At 39.4% G+C, this 21755-nt stretch overlaps 1 protein-coding gene across 6 annotated transcripts; it reads right to left on the reverse strand.

Moving 5' to 3' along the window:
* On the reverse strand, positions 1-17916 carry LOC112256302 (T-cell leukemia homeobox protein 1). 6 transcript variants are annotated; one of them, XM_024429454.2, is made up of 5 exons: positions 16810-17914; positions 10450-10668; positions 9784-10018; positions 930-1110; positions 1-563 (listed from the first exon to the last, which is right to left on the reverse strand). In XM_024429454.2, exons 1-5 carry the CDS (start codon positions 17300-17302, stop codon positions 495-497), a joined length of 1197 nt encoding a protein of 398 aa, XP_024285222.1. In that variant the 5' UTR covers positions 17303-17914; the 3' UTR covers positions 1-494. The 6 variants fall into 6 exon arrangements, with proteins under 6 accessions (XP_024285222.1, XP_024285220.1, XP_024285223.1 ...); XM_024429452.2 differs by having other exon boundaries at positions 9784-10021; XM_024429455.2 differs by having other exon boundaries at positions 1-418; positions 9784-10021; positions 16810-17912.
* Between the last annotated feature and the right edge of the window lie 3839 nt (positions 17917-21755).

A 21755-nucleotide genomic window follows, 5' to 3' on the forward strand; every position in this document is an offset into this window, starting at 1 on the left:
AAAGAGGCTTTCAATTTTGATAATCTTTTCAAAAAGTCACAATATCATTTAATATAAAACACCTTTAAATGTAGTAAGTTATGAGGAATCCTCGAAGAGATATTCCACAATACCACTTGCAAACTGCAGTCAGGGAAGGGATCCACCTGGAAAGCTGGTGACTTCAACGGCAATTCCAAGTGCACACAGAAATATCGGAAACATGCATTACTACATTGTACAAAGCCAAACGCAAAGGAATCAGATCCAGTTAGAGGAATCCGATCCAGTTAAAGGAATCAGATCCAGTTTTGTTGCCATATGGCTGAGAGTCAGTGCTTCCCTGTTGGCAACAGGACAGTCTTGATGGTAGGCATCTACTGATGTGTCCGTTAGATTTCAGGTAGGATTTAGCTCCGTCCTCTGTTTAGACCGACAGCTGAAGGGAGAGTGAAAATCTAGTGTAAGGTAGGAAAATTACTTGACAGAATCAGGTCTGAAAAAACTTAGAAGACTCATTGATCATTGTCCATTTCAGTGGAACTAAATGTATGTCTGTCCACGCCAAGAAGTCCACATATGATCTATAAAAGAGAATACGTGGTTTATAAAGAAATACATAGAGAAAACGTCATATACTATAGGTTTCCTCCTTGTCCTTATTGTCGGTTGCTATGCACGTTAAATAACAAAACATATTACTGTACAATTCCACAATGCAAAAGTCTGCATAAAATGCATTTTTATGTGCATATGTCTACTGTAGATATGTGGTCCCTCCCCAACAAATGGCCCACCCACATTTAGAAAAATCCTCAACATTACTATTATATTCTTATTATGAATTACACATATGCACACACACCATTCCCCCCGACACACACACACACATGCACGCACGCACACACGGTCAGTCAGACCACAGATGCCAGGGAGGTGACGGAGGTCACCTTGTTGTCCTCCGCCCAGGGCTGTAGGTTCTGTAGGGCGTACAAGGAGGAGTTGTGCAGGCACAAGGGGTCCTGCTGCAGGGGCTGGCTCAGGGTCTTCTGAAAGGCCTCCTGTTGGAGCTGCAGCATCAGACGGTTGGCCTGTTGTCTCTCTGCTTCGCGCTCCTCGGCTGTCTGTCTCCTGGTTCCACAGTGGGAAGAAGATATTTTTTTGTTGTTGTCAAAACAGTGCCTAAATATTCATATTCATGTCATCATAAATCCTACTTTCAAAAGCAAAAAGCCAGATACTTCCTGAAATATGTGTTAAATGCCCTCAAAAAGTGACATTGATCAAAATAACTACTTTATAATAACTACTATATATAAACATGATTATATTACTTAATAATTTAATTTTAACCCTTAATTATTTTAGATTACCATTATTAATTATGATGGAAACAATTTGATTTTTTTACAATGATTGATGTATGTCGTAACTACATATGAGGACACCAAGGGGACTCCGTTGGGGTCTCAACTTACTGTTAAAAGTTAGAATACACAAGGTGCTATTTCAAAACTTTGTTGTGCATCAGCAGTTTTCCTCTTGTTATATGTCACTCACTGACAGTCACTGAATTAGCCCATGTCAATAAAAAAAATATATTTTATTTATTTATTGGTAAAAGTGTCTAGTTAGTCTAGCCAGCGATCTAAGCTAATAATCATGGCTGAATTACCAACCGGGCACGCAGGGCACATGCCCAGGGGCTCTGACCTCCAGGGGCCCCCAATTGATTTTTGTAAATTCATTCAAAATGAAAGCTGAAATGTTTTGAGTCAATAAGTATTCAACCCCTTTGTTATGGCAAGCCTAAATAAGTTCCGGAGTAAACATTTGCTTTACAAGTCACATAATGAGTTGCATGGACTACATGATTTTTGAATGACTATCTCATCTCCGTACCCCACTCATACAATTATCTGTAAGGTCCCTCAATCGAGCAATTAATTTCAAACACAGATTCAACCACAAAAACCAGGAAGGTGTTCCAATGCCACACCAAGAAGGGCACCTATAAGCCTGGTCTCATAGATTAGACGTAACATAGTAAAAGTAAACCTGGGACACTCAAATTAGTATGATATGTTAAGTTTGGTATGGCTACATAATACAGATAATGTGAACCTCTAGCAACCTAAAGGTTGCGAGTTCGCATCTCATCACGGACAACTTTAGAATTTTAACTAATTAGCAACTTTTTAACTACTTTTTAGCTACTTTGAAACTACTTAGGTTGTCAGTTTGAATCTCATCACTGACAACTTTAGCATTTTAGCTAATTAGTAATTAACTATACAACTACGTACTACTTTTTAGCTACTTTGCAACTAGTTAACCCTTCAGCCTAATCCTAAACCTAACCTTAACCCTTTCAGGTAACCCTTCCCCAAGCCCTAACCTTAATGTGTCTAGCTAACTCTTCCCCTAACCCTAAACTTAAACCTTTAACATAACTCCTAAACTTAACCCTAACCCCTAACACCTAGCCTAGCTAACGTTAGCCACCTAGTTAGAACTTTTAACATACAGTGCATTCGGAAAGTAATCTTGACTTTTTCCACATTTTGTTACATTACAGCCTTATTCTCAAATGTATTAAATTCCAATTTTCCCCCATCAATCTACACACAATACACTATGATGACAAAAATGAAAACAGGTTTTTGAAATTTTAGCAAATGTATTAAACATAAAAAATATAAATACCTTATTTACATAAGTATTCAGACCTTTTGCTATGAGACTCAAAACTGAGTTCATGTGCATCCTGTTTCCATTGAACATCCTTGACATGTTTCTACAACTTGATTGGAGTCCACCTGATTTGTAAATTCAATTGATTGGATATGATTTTCAAAGGCACACACCTGTCTCTCTAATGTCCCACAGTTGACAGTGCATGTCAGAGCAAAAACCAAGCCATGAGGTCGAAGGAATTGTCCGTAGAGCTCCGAGACAGGAATGTGTTGAGGCAACAGAACTGTGGAAGATACCAAAAATGTATGCAGCATTTAAGGTCCCCAAAAATACAGTGGTCTCCATTATTCCTAAGTGGAAGACGTTTGGAACTACCAAAATTCTTCGTAGGGCTGGCTGCCTGGCCAAACTGAGCAAAATCGGGGGAGAAGGGCCTTGGTCAGGGAGGTGATCAAGAATCCAATGGTCACTCTGACAGAGCTCCAGAGTTCCTCTGTGGAGATGGGAGAACATTCCAGAAGGAAAACCATCAACCAATCGGGCCTTTATGGTGAAGTGGCCAGACGGAAGCCACTCCTCAGTAAAAGGCACGTGACAGCCCGCTTGGAGTTGGCGAAAAGGCACCTAAAGACTTTCAGACCATGAGAAACAAGATTCTTGAGTCTGATGAAACCAAGATTGAACTTTTTGGTCTGAATGCCAAGCTTCATGTCTGGAGGAAACCTGGCATCCCTACAGTGAAGGGAGGTGGCAGCATTATGCTGTGGGGATGTTTTTCAGTGGCAGGGACTGGGAGAATAGTCAGACTCGGGGAAAGATGAACAGAGAAAATTACAGAGAGGTCCTTGATGAAAATCTGCTCAAGAGCGTTTAGGACCTCAGACTGGGGAAAAGGTTCACTTTCCAACAGGACAACGATCATAAGCACACAACCAAGACACCGCAGGAGTGGCTTCGGGACAAGTCTCTCAATGTCCTGGAGTGGCCTAGCCAGAACCTGGATTTGAACCCTATTGAACATCTCTGTAGAGACCTGAAAATAGTTGTGCAGCAACGCTCCCCATCATACCTGACAGAATTTGAGAGGATGTGCAGAAAAGAATGGGATAAACTCCCCAAATGCAGGTGTACTCAATTCTGTAATCACTGCCAAATGTGGTTCAACAAGGTAAAGAGTAAAGGGTCTGAATACTTATGTAAATGTGATCATTTGAAAAAATCTCTAAAACATGTTTTTGCTTTGTCATTATGGGGTAGATTAATACATTCCATTTGAAACGTTACATATAATACTAAAGGAGTTTCTCGGATTTACATACAGAATAATACGAAATGCTCTGAGACCAGTTTGCACCTATTGGTAAAAAAAAAAACAGACATTGAATATCCCTTTGAGCATGGTGAAGCTATTAATTACACTTGGATGGTGTATCAATACACCCAGTCACTACAAAGATGCAGGCGTCCTTCCTAACTCAGTTGTCAGAGAGGAAGGAACCCGCTCAGGGATTTCACCATGAGGCCAATGGTGACTTTCAATCAGTTACAGATATTAATACCTGTAATAGGAGAAAACTGAGGATGGATCAACAACATTGTGGTTACCCCACAATACTAACCTAATTGATAGAGTGAAAAGAAGGAAGCCTGTACAAAATAAAACATGTTCCAAAACATGCATCCTATTTGCAACAAGGCACTAAACTAGTAAATGTGTCAAAGCAGTTAACGTTTTGTCCTGAATACAAAGTGTTACATTTGGGGCAAATCCAATACAACACATTACTGAGTACCACTCTCCATATTTTCAAGCATATAGATGGCTGCATCATGTTATGGATATATTTGTAATCGTTAAGGACTGGGAAGTTTTTCAAGATAAAAAAATGTATGGAATGGAGCTAAGCAAAGGAAAAATCTTGGAGGAAAACCTGGTTCAGTCTGCTTTCCACCAAACACTGGAAGATTAATTCACCTTTCAGCAGGACTATAACCTATCAACGATCAACAAACAATTTGACAGAGCTTGAAGAATTTTGAAAATAATAATGGACAAATGTTGGAAACTTTCCCAGAAAGACTCACAGCTATAATTTCTGCCAAAGGTGCTTCTACAAAGTATTGACTCAGGGGTGTAAATACTTATGTAAATTAGATTTCTCAAAACATGTTTTCACTTTGTCATTATGAGGTATTGTGTGTAGATAAGTGGAATTGTCTTTTTTTTAATCCATTTTGAATTCAGGCTGTAACACAACTAAATTTGGAACAAGTCAAGGCGTATGAATACTTCCTGAAGGAATGGCAAAATGTATAGAATTGCAGGAAAATAGCTTTAAATTGCAACAACAACAAAAAATCTATACAACAAACTAATTTGTTTACTTTTTGTTATTATTAAAATACTTTTTCTGTTAACATATCCCTCTGTACATATTAAATTATACTTTTTAATCCCGGTGCTGAATTTATGTCAGTTAATATGTAGCGGCTAATTGTATAGCTAATAGGCTATAGCTGTGTTCGAATACCCATACTAACCTACTGTATACTACATACTTAATGAGTATATACTACATACTATATACTATTAGTTAATTTTAGTATACTGTAAATGAACGGTATCCTTTCAATTGTACATACTAGCGCTACGCCTGCCTATCGGAAGTTGATGATGTTGCTATGCCCCCTCTTGATAACTGGTTACTGACACCGGCCATATTCAACAGGTGTTGAGCATTCGGAAATTCATCAGTTATTCTGCACTCTGGGAGAGTGCTCTGAAATCGGAGTAAATAGCCAGAGTGAACTCATGTCCATTGAGAACACACAACGACTATACCACCTAGCTAAGAATGACACAAATAATCAAGTCAATAAACGTTGGGTAGTTGGTTAGATAGCATATACAGTGCCTTGCGAAAGTATTCGGCCCCCTTGAACTTTGCGACCTTTTGCCACATTTCAGGCTTCAAACATAAAGATATAAAACTGTATTTTTTTGTGAAGAATCAACAACAAGTGGGACACAATCATGAAGTGGAATGACATTTATTGAATATTTCAAACTTTTTTAACAAATCAAAAACTGAAAAATTGGGCGTGCAAAATTATTCAGCCCCTTTACTTTCAGTGCAGCAAACTCTCTCCAGAAGTTCAGTGAGGATCTCTGAATGATCCAATGTTGACCTAAATGACTAATGATGATAAATACAATCCACCTGTGTGTAATCAAGTCTCCGTATAAATGCACCTGCACTGTGATAGTCTCAGAGGTCCGTTAAAAGCGCAGAGAGCATCATGAAGAACAAGGAACACACCAGGCAGGTCCGAGATACTGTTGTGAAGAAGTTTAAAGCCGGATTTTGATACAAAAATATTTCCCAAGCTTTAAACATCCCAAGGAGCACTGTGCAAGCGACAATATTGAAATGGAAGGAGTATCAGACCACTGCAAATCTACCAAGACCTGGCCGTCCCTCTAAACTTTCAGCTCATACAAGGAGAAGACTGATCAGAGATGCAGCCAAGAGGCCCATGATCACTCTGGATGAACTGCAGAGATCTACAGCTGAGGTGGGAGACTCTGTCCATAGGACAACAATCAGTCGTATATTGCACAAATCTGGCCTTTATGGAAGAGTGGCAAGAAGAAAGCCATTTCTTAAAGATATCCATAAAAAGTGCTGTTTAAAGTTTGCCACAAGCCACATGGGAGACACACCAAACATGTGGAAAAAGGTGCTCTGGTCAGATGAAACCAAAATTGACATTTTTGGCAACAATGCAAAATGTTATGTTTGGCGTAAAAGCAACACAGCTCATCACCCTGAACACACCATCCCCACTGTCAAACATGGTGGTGGCAGCATCATGGTTTGGGCCTGCTTTTAAAAAAAAAAAATTAAATATACAATAAATGTCGTTCCACTTCATGATTGTGTCCCACTTGTTGTTGATTCTTCACAAAAAAATACAGTTTTATATCTTTATGTTTGAAGCCTGAAATGTGGCAAAAGGTCGCAAAGTTCAAGGGGGCCGAATACTTTCGCAAGGCACTGTAGTTAATATACTGGCAAATTCAATGTATTAGTAGCCAACTAACGTTAGGTAGCTAGCTAACATACCGGTAGCTAATGCTGTAATGATATGCCCTGCAGTTAAAAAAAGGATAGCGTAGCCAACAAATTGTCAGCCAACATAACGTGTAGCGTAACTTATTTGAAAAGTCACTACTTTATTACATTGCTCAACATTTTCTTAAGATTTGTCATAATTACTTAAAGCAATGAATTTGTATCCGTTCTCGTCGGACTTCGGCTGCATATTTTCCGCCATTTTCTTCAAACCTGAAAACAATGTGATGCCAAGCCCATTTTCTGAAAAATTGCATTACGGGGCCCGAAAATCACGGAAATAGTGTCCACTGCTTGTACACTTCATATTTTGACGAATGTAGTACGACATCCGGGAACTTATGGCATACTAACTCTATCCATACTATGACCAATAAGCATACTACATACTCAGTTTACATCACAAATAGCGTGGTTAGTGTGGTTAGTATGAGTATTCGAACACAGCTTTAAGTGTTTGTAGATCGACTGAGGTGAATGAAGCTACAGCAACCAATGTGATAATGGCTGGGGTAATTTTTGCTTGTTCTCTAAATATCATTTTAGGACCTCACTACAACTCAGACTCTGGTTACGGCCCTGGATGTATGTCATTCTTACATGGATATTATGCTGTATGTACACTACATGACCAAAAGCATGTGGATGGACACCTGCTCGTCGAACATCTCATTCCAATATCATGGGCATTAATATGGAGTTGGTATCGCCTTTGCTGCTATAACAGCCTCCACTCTTCTGGGAAGGCTTTCCACTAGATGATGGAACACTGCTGCGGGGACTTGCTTCCATTCAGCCACAAGAGCATTAGTGAGGTCGGGCACGGATGTTGGGCGATTAGGCATGGCTCGCAGTCGGTGTTCCAATTCATCCCAAAGATGTTCGATGGGGTTGAGGTCCAGGCTCTGTGCAGGCCAGTCAAGTTCTTCCACACCAATCTCAACAAACCATTTCTGTATGGACCTCGCTTTGAGGGCATTGTCATGCTGAAACAGGAAAGGGCCTCCCCCAAACTGTTGCCACAAAGTTGGAAGCACAGAATCATCTAGAATGTCATTGTATGCTGAAGTGTTAAGATTTCACTTCACTGGATTTAAGGGGCCTAGCCAGAACCATGAAAAACAGCCTCAGACCATTATTCCTCCTCCACCATACTTTACAGTTGCTCCAGAGTCCAATGGCGGCGAGCTTTACACCACTCCAGCCAAAGCTTGGCATTGCACATTGTAATCTTAGGCTGCTCGGCCATGGAAACCCATTTAATAAAGCTCCCGACGAACAGTTATTGTGCTGACGTTGCTTCCAAAGGCAGTTTGGAACTCGGTAGTGAGTGTTGCAACCGAGGACAGATGATTTTTATACACCTCGGTCCTGTTCTGTGAGCTTGTGTGGCCTACCACTTCGCTGACGTTTCCTCTTCATGATCCCAGCACTTAAAATTGACCGGGACAGCACTAGCAGAGCAGAAATTTGACAAACTGACTTGTTGGAAAGGTGGAATCCTATGACGGTGCCACATGGAAAGTCATTGATCTCTTCAGTAAGGTCATTCTACTGCCAATGTTTGTCTATGGAGATTGCATGGCGGTGTGCTAGATTATATACACCTGTCAGCAACGAGTGTGGCTGAAATATACGATTCCACTCATTTGAAGGAGTGTCCACATACTTTTGTATATATAGTGTCCATGTGATGGTTAGGTCTGCATGTGCAGCACAGTCAGAAAAACACCTCTAAAATATTGTTTTATACACACCATCCTCCTTCCATTAGCCACACGTTATTGTTAACTACATTATCGTAATCTGATTGCGCTGCTGTTCATTTGATCATTTGCTTGTTACTAGCGTAGCTGTGACACAAATACATCTTTCATGCACATCCTATCAACACACTATGGGGAAATATAAAAAATCACACCAAAACTAGCTTGGAAATTAGGAAAGTGAGTTAGCCAATTCCCTGGTTATTCATGATATGCCATTTAGCCATTATTTTTTTCATGTTTCTGTAGAAAACATGGCCTGTGTTGACGCCTGGCACATAAATACCTACTGAAATAAGATCCCAGGCTTTACTTTTCCACCTGGTATTGAAATGCATAATTTGCCAGCTTGTCAAAGGTGAGTCACATCACGAATCCAATTATTGCTATTGGATTTCGTACGGCATTTAATGACCTACGACCCCATGTGCTGTTCACAATATGGATAACAACAATACATCCTTGTCCACATCAGGTGAAGGTCAGCCAGATCAGTTGGATCTCAGTGAATGACCACTATCTGATCACAAAGTCTATGATTCAAGATGACTCAGATGTACAGGAATGACTACCACAGTATATGCATTGCCTTTAGTTCCTTGTTTGTCATCAAAGGTTAAATAAAAGTAAGGCATTATAATTTGAATGTCCACTCATTCATTTCAAATGACCATAAACAACCGTGTGAGTTAGGGGGAAGAGTTTCGGCCATGGACAATGCACTCAATTATTCAGACTAGCGTGTCAATATTGCTTTGGACAGCATCTTTCCAGAGAACCTTTTAAGAACTGGGCTAATTGTGCTTGGTCAAGGGAATTGGCCTCCAAAAAACAAGTAGGAGCTAAGCTAATCAAAAAAGGTGTTTCCCTGTCACAACAAAATGCCTTGGGCGCATAGAATATTCCTTTAAAACATCCCAAACGCTTGCTCACCTCAAGCAAAGCCATTCACATAGTATACCATACTCTAATTTAAACAGCTGCCTAGTTGTTACTTTGTGACACTTCCTGCATCAATCTGATGTATCAAAATGCATAAAACATAAGGCAGCACGAACAATGGAAAGCAGTTTTGGGGGAAAAACTTGAAATAAAAAATGTCCAAAAGCGACAAAAAACAACAACACTAAGAGTGTTGATACAGACAGTGTTAAAGAATGTCTAGAAGTGTGTTGCTGTAATGCGTTGCTGTAATGGGCCCCTACCGCCATTTTGTCCTCCTGTTCTGGAACCAGGTTTTGACCTGTGCGTCTGTCATCTTCAGGGCCTTGGCCAGGGTGGCGCGCTCTGCCGATGCCAGGTACTTCTGTCGGTGAAAGCGTTTCTCAAGTTCGCAGATCTGCACACGGCTGAATGAGGTGCGGGGCTTTTTTCTTTTGGGTGGCGTCCGGTTCTGATAGGGGTGGCCGATGCGCCGGGTCACCGAGAAGGGAGAAAGGGCTGCTGAGAGAGAGCAAGAGAGCGAGAGAGCGAGAGAGAGAGAGACAAAGTTTGTTTTTCCAGAGATGAACCTTGGTCAAGTGAGAACCTTCTCTGACATATACCATTCTTTGCCATGTATTTACCTTGCATGATCACTCATATTATAATTGTGATTATGTTGTCCATCCCTAACTCAATTCAACATTTCATCATCTCTGTTTTTATTTATTTTTACTAGAAATTAGCTGGCAATTGACCTTTGAAATATGATTACAAGGTGAAAACAGTCCTTTCTCATAACAAATGCATAGTTTTTCAGTACATACAGTGTTGTCCTATGGACCTAGCTATGCATTTTGGTATTTTAACACTCCTGATGGAAACCAGGAGAAGACAAACCAGGGCAAGATAAAGGACACATGTAAAAGAAGACCAGGGAAGTGACTCACCTGGACAAGTACCCTTTCGAAAGGGATAGTCTGCAAATGGGCCGGTGTCTCGCAGGTGAGCGAGTTCGGGGTAATAGTGTTTGGCTAATGTCTCCATAGAGCTCCAGGTAGGGACCCTGCCAATGTCCCCCTTGGGGAGAGGGCAGAGGCCTGGCAGGGCCGGGGGGGCTCCTGGCCTCCCACTGGGGTCTCCTGCTTGTCTGTCCTCTGCCTGCTCCGCTAAAGAAAGGGAGACACAGTCAGGGACCCACATGGAGCTGTGGGGGTCGGGTGGGGGGTACTCTGGAAGTACCTCTTGTTGCTATTTTGTCAAGATGGGGTTCTGTTACATTTGTCTTTTTTTGTCATTTAGTACAATAACTATATCTATATGTAATATATGCCATTTAACAGATGCTTTATCCAAAGCAACTTACAGTCATGTGAGAATAGATTTCACATTTGGGTTGCCCTGGGAATTGAACCCACACCCTGGCATTGCTAATCCCATGCTTTACCAACTGAACCATTCAGGACCATTAAACTGATTGGTTAGGCCAAAAGTATCACATTTGGTTTGATGCCGAATCATTACAGTTAGCTTTTTAAGCTATCCAGCCAAACATAGTAACTTAGGCGATATGTACACGCTACATTTGTTAACTTTTTAACCAATTAAAACATGATACAAAGGAAAAGTACTAATCTCAAGCACTTTTCCAAGGTAAATTATCTGTGCATGTTGTCTATTCGTCAGGCAGCAGCGCATCTTTGATTTTAGAAGTGGAGTTTTGTATCACTTTTCAATGATAGAAATGGCATTGGGACAAAAATGCAGTTTCAGAATCTGTGGGGGGGGTGAAGACAACGATGACATGTCCCCTCTGTCCCCAGTGAAAGTTGCGCCCCTGGTGTCGGGCATGAGTAAACAGAACAGTCATAAACGCAATATAATATGTTTGGATATAAATCCTTTCTAAAGCCATATTGTCATACAAACATAACCTGTAAAAACAGATGTTTCTGTCTAAGGGATCGGAAGCAGGCTTCCCTGTTCCTCACAAGCTGTTGTCTTACGGTATGTTTATGTGTCTAGTTCTGTCAGAGAACTCACCAGGAGCCAAAATGCATATGAAAACATCTCCATATGTGTCCTGGGGGGACCAATGTTACTGTGTTGAGAATTTAGTAACCAGGAATTCAGTGTGAGCAATCAAAATGTATTTTCCACAGAGGCACTCTGGAGATGAGGTAAAACACAAATTAAACATAAGCCACATAATGCACTCAACAATCATTTTGAATCACTCCCAACCTCTCTGATTGATTATAAACCTAAATGGCAGAATAAATAAATAAATAAATACACATGATTTCTTTTTTCAATACTTAAAAAAATGTAAATTGGGTACATTTGCAATACATTTGCAGTGACTCAAAGTGTTGAGTGTTGAAAAAGTGTTTAAAACAATATTTATAATCTATAGATGGTCCAACCCTTCATTGCCTGGGGAGTTTCGATTAATAGGTCACACATTTGGAGCAAGCAGGTCTGCTCCAGGCTCTACATGCAGGTCTGGGTACAGATAATACCACATTAGACTTCTATTTCAGGCCATCTGTGGACCAGCTAATGGACCAGGCACATACAGTACAAGCACGTTCATATGCAACCCAAGAGTAACACGCAAACAGACTGTCATCCAGTCGAACATGCTAAAGGTTCCCTTAAACCTAACTTTAATTCTGGTATTCCAAATAAACAGTTGAAACGTAACAATATTCATATTGATGATGATTGACTAATTTAATGTGGAAATAGAACAAAAGACAAAAGGTCTAGACGTTGTAATATAGGTTTTAATTTGACTTTGTCTGTGATGTTGCTAGTTTTGACCAGCTTCCAAAATAAAGAGCCAGGTGTGTCGTAGTATTCCACTAAATGCAGCAGTGTGCCAAGAGCCCATAACACACCTGTCTGTTATCAAAACCTGCAGACATTTATGGAACGAGGCAGTTAGTTAAATTTAGCCCTCAGCCTCTTTACAGTGACAGGCTTTGTAATTTGATGTGATCGCTTTTAATTTCAGCCCATATTGCAAGAAGTTGTCAGAGTGTTTACACGCAAACACTTAGCACAATAATTGTATTCATTGAAGAAAATACTGTTTCCCATAACTGAGAAAGACCAAATATGGCCACCGAGGATATAGGACATTTCACTTGACTACCACATCACAATTCAATTCCCAAGATCAATGTATTTCATAAAGGAGAGAAAATTGAATGTGGTCAAAAGGGTTAAATGTTATACATTTTTTATTTAATTCAATGATCTTATTTCATTTTTATTTGAAAGGTGGGTATCTTGTTTTCAAGAAAACATAACAAGAATTGTTCTGTGAGAATGTTTTTTTTTTTACAATGGATGACAAAGGAAATGGTGGAGAATACTAAATCTGATGCCTGGGTAATATGATTTAGCATAAGGATATCAAAAAATAAAATGCTACCGTGGAGAAATAATAAAGCCAAATATACTTAATAACACCTTTCTGTGAGAGCGCCTCTCTTCCCCACTACGGATATTACATGCGTAGCAATCTAATAAATATGTCCGTAAAGGATTCTTACCGGGGTATTGAAATATAACATGAACATTTATTGCTATTTATTACACTGTGAGGCAAAACAGAGCCACTTGCCCCTGCCACACTGGCTGAGAATAGAAGCAACTTCCAGAGAAAACAGTACGGCTTTTCCCATTAATATCCAATTACTGTAGCCATCATTACATTTATATATTTGTGAGGAAGGTCATTCTTTTTAACTAAGATAGAACACTACTACAGGAATACAATTGGATTTACTCTATGCATTAACATAAGGCATGCTCTAAATTCAATGGCCATCATGGGACATTGCACAGGTACAACAAGCAGGTGCAATGTAATCGCAGTACACATTACATAGTAATTACAACTGTTATATCTGTTCGTGGTTTGTGTAATTATATGTCATCACGTTATTTTAAGGTATTTATAGTTCTCTAAAGAGTGATAACCACTTATCAACTCTCCTAATGCTGAAATCTCATCAAAAGACATTGATTATAGGGATATAGATTGGTATTATTTGTTACCTCACTTCAAGGCTATAGTTTATTACAGTATGGATATATTTTTTTGTGGTAATACATGCAGATATTGTAAAAGTTGAAATGACTTTGGTGGTAAGAATATGTTGCTATGAAACTAACAACAGACCAAGGGCCTACAATTTCCACAGAACCTATAGAGCCACAAGATCAACTATGTTTGTTGACTTGATGGGACACATCTGTTTATGCACTTCTCTGCTTTTTCAAACTTGCAAACTGCCAAGTCAATTAACATAAAAACATGTGTTATTCCCTTTCAGCGCCTCCCAATCTGTCCGGTCTGTTGTGAATATCGCATCTCCAATTCTAGGCCTGTTCGCTGTTTCACTTGCTTTGACGCTTGCGGTGAAATGCAGCGCTGCAATTCAATATGAAAGGGAATAATTTATTTAAAAAAGGAGAGGTCTATTTCAAGTATCCAGAGAAACGCATTACGATTTGAGATATTCTTTTAAGATAGGTCAACCAAAAAGACTGGCGCTGAATGCTGAACTAAGTCCATCCAGCAACTAAAACTATTGTCCTATCATTTGTAGCCTAGTAGACCTATCAGGGTTCCCGAAAGGAATTTATTTGTGATTATTTTTAAAGGTGGAAATACAATTAGGCCCCTATGATATTAAACTCAAATGAAATCGATGGCAAAAACATCCGAATATTAGCCTACGATGTGTGATTTTAAAAAATGAATGTCTCAAACAATGTTGACAAATGGCTACACCGTAAATACCTCAAGCACTTTCAAGATAGGCCTTTTTCTCAAATGTTGATCACAAATGATAACAAAAAGTGCTCACTTAAAATGAAGGTTTGTTGGTGGGTAATAATGAGGCTACATAACCAACACCAAAGATAAACCAAATTAAACAAGAGGCCCTTTGTGACTATGAATACAATAGGTACGCATATTTACACCATATATTTTATAGTTCACATATCTGTTCTGGTTTAAATAATTAATGAGGGAAGCACAGAGCGATAGCATTGTTAATATTTAATGAGGGCTAATACATGATGATCCTAATTTTCGTCTTTATTGTGGTGACGTCATGCCAGAAAAACTCATACCTCGGCCGAGTGGGAGCTGAGGTTATGGTCATTGTAATATGTGGCCATCGAGCTGGCCATCGAATTAGGATTTAATTTACCACGTTCTTCTCTTTCCTTAATCGTTAAAATAAATGTTCCTCGAATTAGAAAATATTAAACATTAGGCCTATAGGCCTATCATGGCCCATGCAACCCTTTGTGTTGTGCCCTTTTCTATGCTAATCGCAAACACCAGACACCTAGAGCCTACGTGAAAAAGGATTTTGAACCAAATGCCACTTTCCAATTCCCCAAAATGCGAGAAAAGCGTTGGTCAAATGACTAAGTCCTGTTCACAATAACATACACAATACTTTCATTTATTAATTATTCTTCTACAGATTAAACGCCTGAATTGTACAGGCCTATTATACGCAATAATAGGGTCTTCTGATAGTTTAAACTAAAAGCGCGTGAAGATAAGAGAAATCTGAACTTGAGTGAGATAAATTATGCCATTACATTTGTGCTTAGGCCCACAGCAAAAATTATTTGTTTATGTGAATGATAGTAGATAGATAATGCATTACACCTGCCAATGTCACATATATAGGCCAATACATCTGGCGAAACCTGAAGCGCTACATGTTTAAATGCCATGCTTCAAAGTCTGTACAGAATTTGTCACAGTTATGTTCCCTTTTTATTTCATTTCAATGGTTCAATTAGGTTGGACGTAACTGGATAGTTGTTCAACAGTGTGTTGAAGACGGTTCTATTCAAATAAGACAGCATTTATTCAAGACCTACACGAATAGATTATTTGTATTTACTGTCGTGACGTTCAACGTGGAAAGGGAAATGTCAAAAACGCCTAACAAGTGTGTCATTTGATAGTGACAGTGTTGCTATCTTCTCTAATCGTCGTCTGTATACACAACTATAGGCCTAAATGGGCCAGTAGAGCCCAGACACAAATTATGTACGTGAAAATAAAAGAGAGCCTCACACTCTAGGAGCTCAGATGCAAAAATGTAATTACCAACGTTTCGACAGCCAAGCTGTCTTCATCAGGGTACGACTTATTTACGTAACACACCTGCAGGCGGGCATCATCAATGCCTACCTTGTCGTAAACTGACTCGCTAGTTTAGGGACCATTTTGTATTGGAAGGAGCTAGAGTAGGCCTATTTTCCACAACTGCAAAGCTTAGCTACTATATGCCTCTAAAAGTAAATGTATCATAGGCCTGATAATGATAATAATAAGCTAGAAAACTGTTGTTTTTTATTGTTGTTATTATAGCAAATTGTCATATTATTATTAGGCTGCTACAATAAGCAATACTCCTTTAACTACTACTACTACTAATAATAATAGCCGAATAACAGCAATACTCTATTCTATTTTTATTAGGATATTATTATTATGATTGTTAGAATTATTGGCGTTAACCTATTAATTGTATTATAGGTATATTGATATTGATGTTGTTATTATTAAGATTCTTCGGATGGTGTTGGACGGTGAATTTTATTTTCAGAAATATATCTGTTCTATTGCATTTTGAAAGGGAGAAATCTCTTCAAATCATGTCGTACATTTTGTAGGCTATGGAGAGCTATCATTTTGATTAGGGTGCCAGTGATTTATCACATTTATTCCCTCCTATTAAACGGAAAGCCAATCTTAACGGCTGACATTATACCATATAATTATACAAATGTACACAACATATATTCTTAACAATACCTGCAAGTATTTATTTGCATTTTAAATGAACTAATATGATACATATAGACAGACCTTGATGTAAAATCGAATTCCTCATGCCATATGCCCAGTCGCACATCATGCCATATGCCCAGTCGCACATATGATTTGATAAATGAGTCTGTCACAGAATTGCCTACCATGCCTTCTTAATTGACAGCGTCAAGATGCTAAAATGTTTTGCTTAGGCATACGCCCGCCCTGCTTGCAAGGATGTGGGTTAAACTGAAAAACAACAAATAAATGTGAACTTTCAAACGAATTATATTGAAGTTTCAACCTCTTTTCAACTGAAAAGGATATATCAGGTATGATAGGCCTATGGGGAAATCCACGAAGCATTGTTCCCATTTTGTGACATGTTTTTTTTTTTTCGTCTACAGAAACATACATTTTCAGAAGTTTAGATGAATCTTACCAGTGAGTCTGTCCTTTGCGAACCTTCGACTGCTCTCCATCCACGGGAAGGTAAAGTTTGCTGCATTTCCCATACTCGGCATTGAAGTCACTGAGGTGATGCCACCCGCGAAGCCAGGTGGATGGGTAGGCGGGGGCTGATGTGGATTCGGTGGCATGGGTCTGTGAGCTGGCACCCTGATAACACCACCGGCGTTCCCACCATTCACGTTAACGTTCATGTTCATGCTGACGTTCATGTTCATGTTCACGTTATAGGAACCTGCGAGTCCAGCCGCCATAGAGCAGGCCGGGTTATAGACGCTGTTATAGCCATTGGTGTAAACGTTTGGGGCAAGCGTGTAATCCGTGTCGCTGGTTCGGTTGGGCAGCATGCAGCTGCTGGACTGGTCCGTGCTGTTCAGAATCTGGTCTATTCCAAAACTGATGGGCTCGTGCTGCTGGTGTGTCTGGTTTACCTCTTCAATTCCAGTGTGCTCCATTGTTGTATTCATATTAGCGTCTCAAAACGTCTCATATGTTGATGAAAAGTATGCTATTTGTTTCCCTTATTGTCGCAGTATCGGATGTAGAAATGATGCCCCCCGTCTGTGTTCAGATCTTTTAGCCTAAAGATACTTCCTTGAGCAGTGCGCGACCAACACCGTCCGAAGCGTTTCCATTATCTGTCCGGAAGACATAGAACTGGAGTGTACTAAAATGCACTGTTAATAATCCATCGGGATAGGTTCTGGGGGAGTCTTAAAATGCATATCCATCACCTTGTAGCATGATCTTTAACATATTTACTTGCACATTAATCGAAAGAGATGAGTAGCCTATTGGTAATGTAAAAATAGTTAGCCAGACAACTTACAGCCAAATCTTCAATTTGAGGAGTTCCCAAGTTCCTGTGAAGCGGATACCGGCTATTTTCTCTGGCATTGATATTGCAACATCTACAAAGGCAGAGGCCATTGCCGACTCATCCTCATCGTATCAAAATATGTAACAAAATGAAGTGTTGACTGTGCTAAACATGAATATTAATTGGAAAAGATAGCTCCGTTCCAGTGAATCTGAAGTGATTTTAGCAGCTGTCGAGACACCCCTCCTGCCTAACTCTTGCCATTCGGTCATCCATTGGCCCACGCATTTCAATGTTTTGCAGCCTGCTCCCTTCTCTTAAAGAACCCGCAGCCCCAGTTTTATTGTGCTGTGTAATATGACATGCGGTGTATATCAGAATAGAACTGAGTTTAAGCACATAGGCTATCACCAACCTTAATCCCACTATAAAACGAGAAGACGTGAACAACTAGCTAATAGATATGGACTATCATGCATGAAACTATGGTTTAATTGCTATGTAACTATGGGTTTTATTTGATATTACACATCCCTGTTTATTGCCCTTTCATTGTAAAGCCTGATAGCAGCCAAATAGCCTAACTAGACAATCGAGCCACGAGAATTTCAACTAATTTACAATTAAGCCTATGTGGTCCTTTTTACGCACCAATAACATTTGATATGCAAGAAGATAACGGTTAGCGAGGAGTGGGAATATAAGGCAGGCTATATAGCCTATAATCATGATAAGATGGTCTTCAATTAGTAACATCACTCAAGAAGACAACAAATATGTTGCAAAGCAAACTGTGAATGTTGCACTTGTCCAACAACACGTGTGCATTAACAACTCAGAAAGACATAAACACACTCTCCGATAGGCCTACACAAAATAAGGTTTATAAATTAAAGCGGCAATCTGCAGTTGCAACATCCATTTTTTGACTTATAAATGAATGATATGTACCCATTGATTCTTCAAAAATATGACTTAAATTGCCTCATGAGCTTAGTTCAACTGCCGAGGGGTCAGAACCCAAAATATAAGCTTGTTTTATAAACAAAGCAATTGTTAACACTATATAGCCTCAGCATATGTTTAAAACTATTATTTTTGGATTAGTACAGATTATTAGACCAGCCTATGACTATGCCAATAAAGTCCATAAGAGAATCATGGTTTACCCTTGACAATGCAAAACACAGTGTTGATTGGCACAAATTATTTAACCTTTCTCTGCCTGAAGCAAGAGTGCGGATTTCCCGGTCTAAATTTAATAAAAATGAAAAATGACTCATAATAAAACTGCAACACGGGGAAAACGGATTTAATATATCTTCGTTTTATTACGCACTTATTCAGGCCAGGCTTATTTCAGCTTCCGTGTGAATAAAGATATCTCTCAACTGCTCAAACTGGCTATAGGGAAGCATAAAAATCAATTGTATGAATTTAAAGCTATATCAATAATGGACGTTGATACGTGAGGCGACGAGAATGGGGGTACTGTAAACCTAAGATGTGTTTGTTTTTAAACATGATCGAATAAAATAAAGAGGCAACGAATCCTGGGAAGCGCGTAAAATGTAACTCAATTGCTGTTAAACTGCCTAGCCTACCTATTGATGTCACGTTGGGGATGACAGGCTATGCCACTGGACGTTTGGACGATGAATGCGTCATTATGGCTTTATGAATGTGCAAACGACCATGATGTATCACACATCATCTCCAATTGGTGACATAATGGTTATCGGAGAGGCTATCTCTTTGGTTCTTCACAACGAAGCCTCGAGAGCAAAAGATGTCTCGGTGTATCTGCGCGCGCCCTTAGGTCTTACGCGAGGTGTGGGCGCAGTTGAGAGTTATTTAAGATACTCATGGAGCACATTGTGAATTAGCCGAATGAGAGTCATGTATAGGCCTATACCATATAGTCCTATCGCTTGGCAGCGAGTTTAATTGAGTTTAATAGGCATATGTTATGGGTATGGGATACATCATTGCCTATAGGCCTGCGACTTACTTTCACCAACACATATAGACTTATGCTAAACTCAAAACCAATTCGAAGAAGAGGCAAAAGGTTAGCTTTAATTCGTTTATGTCCCAATTATTTTTGAACAGTAAGAATCTCTCATTATGGAACCTGACAACTTGAACCTACCTAACTCGTGTTTCATTTCACAACCTGTTTTTAACGCCTCATTCTGAAATGAAATTAATCAGCCAGGTACAAACAGTTAAAAACTATTTGATGCACCATATATTTTTTTAACACAATTGAATATGATAATCCACCAATAGCATCAAATCCAATAAAACTCCAAGACAACATATATAGGCCTAAGCAATAGGCCTAAACCCTAAGTTAATTATGAACCGGGCACATTAATACATGTGAAACTATGGAGTGGATTTGACATTAAACATTTGCCATCAGAAAATCATAGATTTTTCTGTCCAACTTTGACAACGATTTCATCCACATTAAGATTTAAGCCAATTTAAATCAACCCCCCCCAATCCCCTTCTCAAATGTAAATATGAAAGCCTTTCGCTGGTTGCCCGGAGGCAATGTCTATGGTGACTTCCATGCAGCCGGTGATGAATCGTTGTCTCCAGGCAGTGTTGCGCGTCTGGGTAATAAAGTAGCGGCAAAGCACAGACAAAAGGAATTTGTCACAGTTGGATCCCCGAAATATTATAGTGACCCCCCACCCCCCAGTGCAACGTTTCTGCAGAAGGCTTCAAGAGGTTTGCAAACAACTGCGATAGTTAGGAGCCAGATCAGTCCTCTAAGAACAATTCAATGCTGCAGTTAAGCGGCGATGGGCTGTGACATGTGAAACAAACCGTCAAATTGGAACAAAAACAGGCTGTTTGTGTTCATTGTAGGGCACAGGCACCTGTTGGCTCGTTTTAAGCTATAGGCCTATATTCTGTGCTGTGCAGTTACTGATGCCGTATATGCAGTTGATAAGTTGATATTCTATGATGTTGGTTATCCACCTTAACTGATTGAATTCGTGACTATCATCAAAAGGCAGACAGCACTGCATTCATAATTAGTACAAAGGTTTCTCTCAAGGTTCTGTGAAAATAATAATAGGTAAATAGCAGCCTGCACAGACTGCATAATAACAACAACAATAATAATAATAATAATGCAGCCTAATAGCCTATCACTCAGTATTTATAATTATGACGTTGTTGTAGGCAAATTGTTGTTATAATTTTGCTGTTATGTCTATTTGTGTTTTTATAGGCTTAAAGGAGCCTTTTTTCCCGATAATCACAAGAAAGAGAATGTGTTTTCTGAGATGCATTGACTCCTGTCACTCAGGCAGGCTCGCGCACTTTGGTGAGTCTTTTCCAAAGCTCTCCACTCGAGGATGTTGGGCATTAAGCTGATGGGCCTGTCATCCCGACCCATTTGCAGTCGCTAGCCTCTCTGCCTGTTTTGCTTTCTGCTGTAATTAGGTTGAATTCAGACCAGATAGAATTACATTATTCTGCATTTCGAGCTACAGTCCTTGACTCTCCAGCTCCCCGGGGATAACCTGGCGCCTCCTGCCCAGATCAGACGACTGTAACTGGACTGAGTCGACCGACCACTCGGGGGAAAAAAGAAAAACGCTGAGATGCAGGCTATTCAGGAGTATTGAGAGACGTCATCTTGTATGGAGGATGAACCGTACAGAAGCAGCATCGCTCAAGAATAGCATCTTGAATAACGTAAATTGACAAGGCACTGGAAAAGGTGACTGTTGCTTTACTAATTTGTAGAAGATATATTATGCCCTTCTGTTATTGTCGCCATAGCAATATTGGGATGTAAGAATTTTTTTGTGCAAATGATATTCACTCATCAAATTGCATGAAGACTGCTGTAGGGTCTCTATAGTGATTATATTGGCTTTAACATGTCTTGCTTTAATTAAAAAATAATTAGATGATTATGGAGGCAATTTATTATTGTTATTATTAGACGTGCTATTATTAGTGTTAATAAGCTATTATTCATATTATATTATGAATATCATCATTATTGCTACTGATGTTTTCTAATACAGCTATACAGCAATACTGTTTTGCACTGTTCTGCCTCATCA

The sequence above is a fragment of the Oncorhynchus tshawytscha genome, linkage group LG08 (assembly GCF_018296145.1).
Source record: "Oncorhynchus tshawytscha isolate Ot180627B linkage group LG08, Otsh_v2.0, whole genome shotgun sequence".
NCBI classification, from domain to species: Eukaryota; Metazoa; Chordata; class Actinopteri; order Salmoniformes; family Salmonidae; genus Oncorhynchus; species Oncorhynchus tshawytscha.

Excerpts from the sequence above, each read along its gene's own strand:
- LOC112256302 (XM_024429452.2), bottom strand. The coding sequence starts at position 17,302 with ATGAATACAACAATGGAGCACACTGGAATTGAAGAGGTAAACCAGACA. Across the intron at positions 10,669-16,809 it reads CGCAAAGGACAGACTCACTG|CGGAGCAGGCAGAGGACAGA; the intron begins GTAAGATTCATC and ends CCCTTTCTTTAG. Across the intron at positions 10,022-10,449 it reads TCGAAAGGGTACTTGTCCAG|CAGCCCTTTCTCCCTTCTCG; the intron begins GTGAGTCACTTC and ends GCTCTCTCTCAG.